At 46.0% G+C, this 10,553-nt stretch overlaps 1 protein-coding gene across 1 annotated transcript; it reads right to left on the bottom strand.

Moving 5' to 3' along the window:
• Positions 1–723: 723 nt before the first annotated feature.
• Positions 724–10,290, bottom strand: LOC118781011 (coiled-coil domain-containing protein 114-like). The gene is made up of 15 exons (XM_036533844.1): positions 10,243–10,290; positions 9,321–9,411; positions 9,011–9,110; positions 8,480–8,669; positions 7,327–7,452; positions 7,071–7,184; positions 6,909–6,976; positions 6,346–6,533; positions 5,729–5,863; positions 4,950–5,032; positions 4,221–4,389; positions 3,062–3,225; positions 2,734–2,837; positions 2,561–2,648; positions 724–1,936 (listed from the first exon to the last, which is right to left on the bottom strand). The coding sequence occupies exons 2-15, from the start codon at positions 9,385–9,387 to the stop codon at positions 1,844–1,846; spliced, it is 1,689 nt and encodes a 562-aa protein (XP_036389737.1). The 5' UTR covers positions 9,388–9,411; positions 10,243–10,290; the 3' UTR covers positions 724–1,843.
• Between the last annotated feature and the right edge of the window lie 263 nt (positions 10,291–10,553).

The following is a 10,553-nucleotide window of genomic DNA, read 5'->3' as shown; positions in this document are numbered from 1 at the left end:
GGAGATGAAACCATACCAACAGTCAACAGAACACTGAGATTCTTCGGTCTGACCGCCTGCTCAGCCGCTGTTTTTCATCTCCATCACTGTGTCAATGTGCACAATTAGAATTAGAATCATCACCAAAATCAGTCAGATTTCAGCACAGCATACATATGTAACTGATTTTCAGAGATGCTAGCCAACCAAATACTGTTGGGCCAAACTGCTTAAAATGAGTGCTAATTTAGTAAGGTAATTTAGCATTTTTAGTCAAATGCAATTTTTGATATAATGTGAAAAAAGTTATAAAAACCTAAATTTGATAGTCTTTTTGAAAAAAAAACGTATTTTGGTGCTTGCTTGGTAACCACTGCCTGTGGAGTTTAAACAGTGTTATTCTCAGGGATTAAACAAATACTTTGAATGAAGAAAAAACTGAAAGAGAATCTGCATCTGTAGAAATGCCACTTTTTAAGTCATCATGTCATCTGCTTTTTATAATTTTTAAATTAAATTTGATTATTGTTAGCATCTTGTACTTTTGTTGTCTGTAGAAGAAATGAACTAAATGAATCATAGAAGTGAAGTAAAAATGTGCACACTGTATGTGAAACCGTGTCCCAGAGAAGCAACTACTGACAAGGTTGTAGTTTTACAAGGTTTCAGTTTTAGTATTTCATACGTATATAAAAAGGCAATGAAACTGCAGAACAGCATATTGATTCCCAAACTGTGGGTGGGGAACAACTGGTAGCTTTTGAGAGGGGTTGAGGTGAGTTGTGAGATAAACGTGAAAAACACATTCGATCCCTTACACAGAAATTCACACCAATTAAACTAAGCACTACAGTGGCTAGTGTACATAGTTGTTTTGACAGTTTAATTCCATGGTTCAGCTAACATGATGTTATTAAAAAGATCATATCCAGATTTTGGAGTAAGTACTTGTAGAAGACAGCTCTCACATAACATATTTGAAACCCAATACTTAGCCTGAGAAAAACATTGCATGTGTTGACACATCTTGTAAAAGAACAGCTGTAGAACAGGTAGTCATACTAACAAATCTTCCCTGTGAAGTCCCTCTGAATTGGTTCAAACTTAATTTGGGTAGATGTTAAAAGATGATGGTTAGCTCATCTGTCATAAGAACGAGGGCTGAAAGTAGCACCAAAGTTTGGAAAATTCTAAGAACAGTGTGAATTTTCCTTTTATGTTTACATACAAGAATCTCCCTGAACGTGATTCATACATGCGTTGTTGGGGTCCAAGTGTACTGCTGAAACTAGCCTTCATACAAAGATTGCACTCTAAACAGCAACGGTAACATGTACATTATCAGGATCACTGGCCCTATTTCATCAAGTCATCTCAGGAGAGTAAGCTGTCAAAGATCTCAGGGCTCAGAACTGCATTAGTGGAATGCCCATATTTGGAATAAAGCTCTCAGTGATGGTTGAAGAAGATTGTCTGGCTTTCCCAGCAACCACATAACACACTCACTTGTTCTTCTCTAAAAGGATGGGAGGATCAATATAAAACACTCCTAAGGTGTAAGAATCATAACTTAAAAGGATGAGACGCTTTAAATGAATTGCTCCTTCAGTGCTGAACGTGAGTGTCTTGTTAAAATAAGGGATGATTTCAAGACAATTTCATTCCCTGTTCTCATCTGCTATTCTCAGGTCAAGTAGTAAGGGGTAGGGAGCAGCCACTGAATCCCAAGGGGAATAGTGAGCTCTTTGGAAGGGAACCACCACTGACTGCTTCTAACAGATGCTACACTGTCCTGTTGTGATAACACAGTGATAGTGGTCACAACCTCTGTCGGGGCAGAAAAAATCGGTGCAGAGATTCCCCATCACTGCTCAATCAAGCGCTGGCGGTTGTTGGCTACCACACTGATTTTGGAGGCTTTGACATCTGGTCGAATAGTCTTTTCTTTCCGCAGGACCTGGGGGAGATCACAGGAAGTTTTGCGAAGTGATGAAGTCAGAACTCTTTACACCCCTTTTCCACTGTAGAGCTGGAACCACGCTAGGACAAGCTGAAGCTAAAGCTGACTGACTGACTACATCACACTTCTTTTTCATTGCATTGCTGGAACATAGCCAATGATCTCACACTGAATGCTGCTGTCTGCCCAGATCTAGATGATGGCCTGGACTAAGGCTGAGGTTTTCCTTTAAAAAAAAGCCTCCCAAAATCGATATTCATTTTACTTCCATCTACAGCTGTTAGCTGCGATCAGGAAGGACATTTCTGTTCCCTTCCTTATTTATCTCCGCTTGGTTTTTATCAGTGACATCAGCTTCATGACCCAGGCAACAGTTTGCTGGGAAATAGACCAGCACCAATAATGTGGGCTGCGCTGACATCAGCATGACAATTGAAAAAAAGGAAAAACAAAAAACAGAAAACACCTGGGACCTGAACTAAGCAAGCCAACCTGTACGGTGGAAAGAGGGGCATTACAGCAATGTGGAGTATCGCTGTAGTATGGTGAACTATATGATGAGAGTAACTGAGCTTTGCAGCCACATGTGTGAGTGTCAGAGAGGTTCGGTGGACTCCTCACCCCCTTCATGACCTTCTGCTGGAGTTCGTTCCGGGTCAGAGGTCGTTCCTCATCAGTGAGCGGAGACTCATCCGTGTCATAGTTGTCCCTGATGCACACAGACCACAGGCCAACTTCAGAAATCTATACACACACTCACACATATGCATGCACACACTGTAACTGGACTGTACCCAATGGAGGGAGGCAGAATTGAAATGTTCTGTCGAGGAAGCTGCTGGCTCTGCCCTAACAGGAGCTGGGCAATGTCCTCGGGGTCGTAATCTTTGTCAAGGTCCTGCGGGGAAGTTGGGACAAAAAATGTTACATGCAACATGAAGTGTGGTGTGATGGCAGTGGGTCTGATTCCCGGGTGGAGTACTGTTGTTGTACCCTTGAGCAAGGTGCTCACGTAGGTTGCTCTGGTTAAGTGTGTTGGTTACGCAAATAGTGTAATGTAAAACAGTGTAACATGCATGGTCTTGCATCAGCCTCCTGACCTAGATAAGAGATTTACAGTACCTTGGAGGTGAGGTAAGACTGTATGGTGAGCAGCTCATTGGTTCTTTGCTCCACCAGGCCCAGGTAGGTGAGGATGTCGTTGTCTCTGATGCCGGTGGAGGAGCCTAGCATGTCCTCAATTACAGAACGATCGCAACCGATCTTGTGGAACAGACTGCCCACTCCTGCAGCTCAGAAAACACAACCTATGAATCAATGCCAACTGCACAACTTACTTTTACTGATATACTCTTTGGAAAATTGGCTCCAAAAGGACTCTTCTTGCAGGGGTAAAGACCTAGAACCCTTTTCATCCAAAGAAATCTTTTTTGAAGAAAGTGTTCCTCAAACAGTTCAATCAAGGTTCCATCAGGAACACTTTTCATTCAAAGAACCTTTTTGGAGGAAAGAGTTCTTCAAAGACTCGTTGGAGAGTGAAAGGATTCTTCATAGAAGGCAAAGCGGTTCTAAATAAAACCCTTTTCATCATCATCATACCTCTTCTTTTGTAAATTGTTTGTAGCCTTTATTATAAATAGGGCTTTGTTTTAAAATAGAATTAAAACTTTGGCATTATTCAGTAATCTGAGAAAAATTTTAATACATGGGTGTTAGTGCACAGTGTATGCATACATTTTAGGTGAACTCCGGGGGAACTGAGCCCCCAACAAAGGGTTCTACCTATAACCAGAAAAGGTTCTCCCATAGCGAAAAACCAAACAATCCTATATGGTTATGGTTAGAATCCTTTTTGTGTACCAGTGTCATCAAACCTAAAGACTGCCATGGTTTTGACAAGTGATGGGATAGTGAGGTTTCACAAAGGCCAAAAAAGGATGGAGCTGTCTTGCGTTATTGGACGAGCATGAGGACTCATGAGTCTTCAGGGCTCACAGCAGTCAGTGACTGCCAGCATCTAGTAGCTCCGCCTACTATTCGTGATGCCTCACTCTCCGATCGCCGGTTTTGTCCTGTTCCTGGGTCGTTCTGTTCTCATGTCAGCTGCGCGTGTTGCCGTGCACGAAAGCGTTGTGGAATCTCTCCTGCAGGGTCATGGACTCACAGACCTGAGCCAGAGTCAAATGGAATTCACAGGCTCCTCCAGCCCTGCGTGTGTATGTGTGCGTGTGTGTATACAGTGTGTGTGTGAGTGTGTGAGAGAGAGAACATGGCGGTGTACCAGTCTTCAGCTGGTCCAGGATCTTGGCCACGGCCGCAGCGCGCTGCTCGTACTCCTGCGCCTGGGCCTCGGTCTCCTGCTGCTGCACGCCGATGTCCCGCAGCACGGCAGCGTGCACCTCTTCCTGCCGCTGACCCTCTTGGCGTGACCGCTCCATCTCCTGCTGAATCTGACACAGGATGCACACGCCCGGGGGGGGGGGATGCACATGCCCGGGGCGCCCCCCCCCCCCCCCCCCAGGTCAGGAGGATTAGCACGAGTACCGCGTTAACCCCTCTGTCATGCTCTCTCAGGGAAAATATCAACTTTGGGTATGACTGGTAGAAATAAGCCACATTACCATCTTACATTTTACATTCATTACATGTATTCATTTGACAGATGCTTTTATCCGAAGTGACTTAGAAGTGAGGCAGAGTACAACACAAGCAAAAAACCCATAAGAAATCATGTGCTGCAGACAGAAGGAAATCAATGTTCCACAAAGGGACATGGGTAGGGGGGTGGTGTTTTGGCAAGGAGGGGGATGCCATGACCTAAAAGTTGCCTGTTCAGTTTCCAGGTGGGGCACAGCTGTTATACCCTTGAGGAAGCTACTTAACTTGCACTATTTCAACACCCCAGTGCTTAAACACGTCTAAATGGATGATATGTGAACTATGCAGGCTGCCCTGAATGGCAGCATCTCCCAATGCATAATGTAACTATTTTTCTACAACTCAGACTCACCTGGGCAATTTGGTCCCGCAGTGTCTCGGCCTCATTGTTCTGCTCATTAACATAGTTGAACAGAGCAAAGTTCCGGTCTTCAACTGGAGACGCACCGGTAAAGAGATGCATGTGCGTTAGTGATAAAGAGCTGAGTAGAAAAACACTGGCGCTAGGCCAGTCTAGTAAATTTCTGATATTAAGTCATAATATTAATTACTTTCTGAATATTAATAATTTGATATAAGATGGCACTTTCCTCATTTCTATTCTATTCCTTCAAGTGGGCATCAGGCTTCTCCCTTAAATATGTGACACTTGCTTAAATTTGGTACTCAGAAGTTAGACAAATTGCCACAAAGACTAGATTCCCCCTGCCCTCTTATTAAGATGATAGGGAGAATCATGCATATCTTGTAATACTATACTAAATGCTCAGTCTCTGTACTGTACAGTCTCCATACTCTCACACACTAATTTACAGCATGTTCAGCAGAATAGAGGCCTTCTGTTTGTCAGGTAAGAAATGGAGATGGGGGCACCGGTACCTTCTAGAAAGAAAGGGGGGTGTGTATGCTTTTAATGGTTAAGGGGCAGACAAAAAGAAACCAGAAAATTGCAGTTCCAGGTGGAGCATTGCTGTTATATCCTTGAGCAAGGTACTGTGCTTAACCTGAACTGCTTCAGTAAATATCCAGCTGTACTGATAAAATGTAAAAAATCTGAGGTATGTGACCCGCCCTTGGATAAAGGCACCTGCTAAGCAAAGGAAAAACATAAGGCAATGTGTGCACACCCACCCTCGATGAACTTCATGACCAGCGTGTCCAAATCTTCCTCTCCTGTTGCATTCTGGATCCTGCTGAAAGCCTCCTCCAGGGTGGCAATGCTCTCCTCCCCGGATTCAGTCTTCCTCTTTTCCTTCTCCTCCATCGCTGTGAGTGAACAGACGGTGGCCATATTAACATCCTCAGTCACTCACGCACCACAGTAGCACCGTTAGGGCCTTTTGCAGCAGCATGAATTATTTCTTCTTGGGAGTTTGGGGAACTTTGGATCTGAAGTAAAACCTGGCTTCTACCAAGAAAGTTATAGGGCTGAATCCCAGGTGGGTACCCTTGAGCAAGGTACTTCACTAACCTGAACTTCCTTAGTGAACACCACTGTGAATTAATATTTTAGAAATTATGAACTCTAAATTTCCCTTCAATAAGGGCATCTGTTCAGGAACACACACCCCCAGTGACTCTTGTGTGGCTGGCATGAAAACATTACGTTACATTACATGTAATGCACATGACATTAACCACATTATTGATCACCTAATCCACACAGAGCTCCCTTAATAGAGATCCCTGCAGGTTTTGTGACCTATCAGCGAGTCTCTGGGTGGCCGTGGGGTGTCGCATGATCTGACCTTGCCTTCGGTTCGCGTCCTGGGAGTCCTCCTGGTCGTTCCTCTCCTGGTTCTTGGTGCTCATGAAGGTTTTGAGGCGGTGCTCGTGGGCGATGACCCGCTCCAGCTCCTGCATCTCGGCACTGTACTGTGCCAAGTCCTTTACGGCCTTCTCATTCAGCGTCACGGTTTTGTACTGCGCCTCCACCCTGCCAAAAAATGACAGACTGAGCTGCGCACCTGTTTACAAACACATGCACAGACACACACACACGCACATACACACATGCACACAAACATGCACACAAAGGCATACCCTCCTACTCGTTACTGCTGATGGTAAAGTCTGGCTTCAGGAATCCGGTAGTGGGTGGAGCTATTTTGTTCTGGAAATCACTGACTTGTAAGAAGCAATTACATGATATTGCACGCAGAGGCCAAAGACTATGATTGGACACACAGCAGTATGACCCATTATGGAGTTTGTGAAGCCTCACCCTCCAATCACTTCTACCGTGCCATTCACCACACGTGTATCACAGACACAGTTCAGCACAGCAGCATATACCACAAGACTAATTCACCTGGCATCATAGGCCGATGTTGACTGCTCAATTATGTCCCCAATGTCCTTGTGGATTTCCTGCAGCTCCTGTATGATAAGACACAGCAGGTTTTAGCCAGGGCTTGGGGTGGGAATGTTTCTGAGAAGGCATCGGTGTGTCTAATCGCCCTCTAGCACCAACCTTGCCCAGCTTGCGGTACAGCTGCTGAAATCTGTTCCGCTCCACGTGCAGAATCTCCAACTCCTCCCTCAGTTGCCCCATCTTGGCGAGCTGCTTGTTAAAGCGTGTGAGGGCCTGCCGAAGAGTCAGAGAGCACGACGGTTACCCTGGCCCTCCCTGCGCCGGCGTTACTGCTGACCTTGTTACCTCTCTGTCACCCCGCTGCCCTAAAGACAGAATCTGAGTTCTGACTGCGCATGCTGGACGTGCCGCTCACCCTGTCCAACTTGTTCTCCAGGGTGTGGCAGGCCTGCTGCATCTGGTAGGACTGGGGCTTTTGATTCGGGCTCACCGTACTCCCCTCTCGCCTCTGGGCCGCCAGCTTCCTCTCCATGCTAAAAATCTGTCCCCCGAGCACAGACAGCCCAAAAGAGGTCAGGGTTACAGCACATGGGCCTGGCTGCTTAATGTGTTACATACACTCAGTCATCTTTCTGGTGTGTGTGTGTGTGTGTGTGTGTGTATTACATTATTGCCAATTAGCAGACACTCTTATCCAGAGAGACTTACATAAGTTACTGTTTTTACATGTTATCCATTTATACAGCTGGACATGTACTGAGGCAAATTCTGGATTAAGTACCTTGCCCAGCAGTGAATCTGTCAGGGCTCCGCCCTCCTAGCTGTGGTGTTTTTGTTTTTCCCTGTCCATGTGCTTTTGTTTTTCCTTGTGTTCCAGCCCCGCCCCGCTCCCCGCCTGGTCCCCGCCCACCTGATTGCCCCATTACCTTCACCTGCCTGCCTGCTCACCTGCATCTCATCTCCTCATCAGCCCAGCCCTATTTCTACCCTGCTTGTTCCTGTCTTGTTTGCCAGTTCGTCTCAGTGTTTTCGTACCTGTTTCGTTCCCGCAGTTTTTTGGATTTCTGTATTCTCCGTGCCTGACTCTGCCTGCCCTTCGTCTTCGTTTCCTGCCTGCCGTTTTGTCCCTTTGCCTGATTGTTTGCCTGCCCGGTTCCTGATCCTGCCTGCTTCTGTTACTGACCCTGTTTTTGTCCACGGACTGCCTTCCGGTTTTCGACCCTGCCTGCTTTTGGTTTCGCTACTTTCCTGCCGTCATTATAAACCCGCCTGCAACCTGAAGCTCTCTTGGTCTGCGACTGAGTCCCTGCCTGAGTCCTTACAGTATCAAACCAGCAACCTTTTGTTGTCATCACTATGCTACACTTCCACCCCATATACAGAGGTTTAAACCGCTTTATCAAAAATATCAAAAGACAGAAGATGACCCATGTGCTGCCAGTTTGCCACTTCAGCATTGAGGCCTTGCTACTCGAAGAAGAGGCAGGCCGTGTGCCGGGCGAGTGTGACGCGTGACGCGGATGTGACCTCGGGTGTGCGGTGCCACAGCTCCGCCCGGCTCACTCCACCTCCTGATCCAGCTGCGCAGCGGCCTGCTTCTCCCTCTGCAGCTGCTCCTCCAGCTCGTCCCGCTGCTCCAGCATCCTGCGCAGACTCTGCGTCACCTCCGCGTCACGCAGACGCTGCGTGCGGTTCTCCGACACCTGCAGGCTGCACCGCAGCTCCTCGTGCTCCGCCTGCAGCTTCTGAATCTCCTGCCTGATCGGGCCGCAAATTCACCACCACCAGTTTGCATCAGAACGGCCTCAGCCGCTGTCGCGGTCAAGACCACAAGTGCCGTGAACTCTATAAGCAACATGCACTGAGGTAACTAAGTGCTACAGGTGAAGGAGAAAACCCTTCTGTTTTATGTAAAAAAAAAACGATGCTACTCTACAATGAGTGTGCAGAGAGCGTGTAGCAGTGACCTTACTCTGCAATGAGAGTGTGCAGAAAGTGCGTAGCAATGACTCTACTCTACAATGACAGTGTGCAGAGAGTGTGTAGCAATGACGTTACTCTGCAATGAGAGTGCACAGAAAGTGTGTAGCATCACTCACTGCTGCCTGCGGATCAGATTCTGCGTCTCGACGCTGTAGGCCTGCCGGTCTCCCTCCATGATGCGGAACTGCCTCTGCAGTTTGGCCAGTTCTGTCTCCGCTGCAGAGCACAAACACAGGCCTAACTGTTACCAGAGTAAAGCCTACATGAAGCTACTCACAGCAAAGGAAAAATGCACACATAATTTAGGTTTATTCTATCTCCAAGGCACATAGAGCATTTTCAACCATGTCTTACTGAAGCTTGATTTGTACTGCTTCCATATTGCTCTCATCATACGCAGCTCAAAAGAAAAATTCATATTCATACCGATTCCATCAATGTCCATCTCACTGCTGTCAGAGTGGATGCTGACCGCTGACCTTCCTCTGGGCATACTGTTACCTTTTTCTTGGACTCACTGTGAAGAAGAAGGCAGAGGAGTGTGTAGCATTACAGTTTACACAGAAAGAAAGAGGGCTGCAGTTGAGCAGTTAACAGTTTCCTAGACGATGCACACATGCTGCTCGAGCAGAGCTTGCTTGTTTATTCCTGTTGACACTACAACTGTCAGAAAACCAGGGCAAATTTGTGTTTGCGGTGTGCAGTTCTGTACATTTCCAGTGCAGCCAGAGCACTGAAATTTATGAGTTAATATGCGTAATTAAGACAAATGTCCTAACATGAACTTTATTTTCACCCGTGAGTGTAAGATGTAACTGTCAGGCAGCCCACAGTAATTTCCCGTTTGAGAGCTGACTCAGCTTTGGCGTGTTATCAATGTAGTTCTTAAATGAAATAACACTCGTCATCATAAACAGACATGTTGCTGCCAGTTATCTGAATTGATCTTAATCAAAAGTCAAATAATGCACAACCTAGCACAGGATTGCGACATTCACAATTGCAATGTTGACACAGCAAACAAAACAAATCAACCGATTCACAATACAGCTGGCAATCAGGTTTTACGGTGATCGCAGTACCCTAACTTGCCGATTCTAATGTCCCCGTTTACATATCCTCCTATACATGCATATCAAATCAACAGAGTTAATATCAATACAATCGGTCAAGTCTAGCAAATAAGAACAGCCTAATCAGATTCAACATATCAGTAGGGACATTCTTCAGAATGGATGCGGAGCCAAATAACGTGGCAATCGATCTAGGCTTGGAATTCTAATGGCACGTTTTATCTTGCAATAAGTGGAAATCGTGAATAATATGGGTATCTAACTCTATTTATTACCTGTGGGGGAAAGCTGAACGTTCGTATTCCTGCCACACTATAAACTTTATAGCTTCCTTCTTCGCCACAGATAGCAAGCAAGCCAGAGGGGTATCTCGCTCGTCCTGTGTTGTTAGCAACTGTTTCCAGGAAGAAAGGAGAAACAATGCGGCGCGCCATTTGACCATCATCTGTTGTTGTTAGTACTTAAGATCAAATTACTTTGTACATCCTCAGCGCAGTTTATATGGCAATTGGTTATCTTTAAGACGAGACGAGCGCTCAGAGACTACAGGCAGGTTTAAAGGCTCCAATGGCAACCTGCCTCGGTC

Source organism: Megalops cyprinoides, chromosome 7, assembly GCF_013368585.1.
Source record: "Megalops cyprinoides isolate fMegCyp1 chromosome 7, fMegCyp1.pri, whole genome shotgun sequence".
Taxonomy (NCBI): domain Eukaryota; kingdom Metazoa; phylum Chordata; class Actinopteri; order Elopiformes; family Megalopidae; genus Megalops; species Megalops cyprinoides.
The sequence above is the reverse complement of the archived record's forward strand: the minus strand, read 5'-3'. Positions and strand labels throughout refer to the sequence as shown.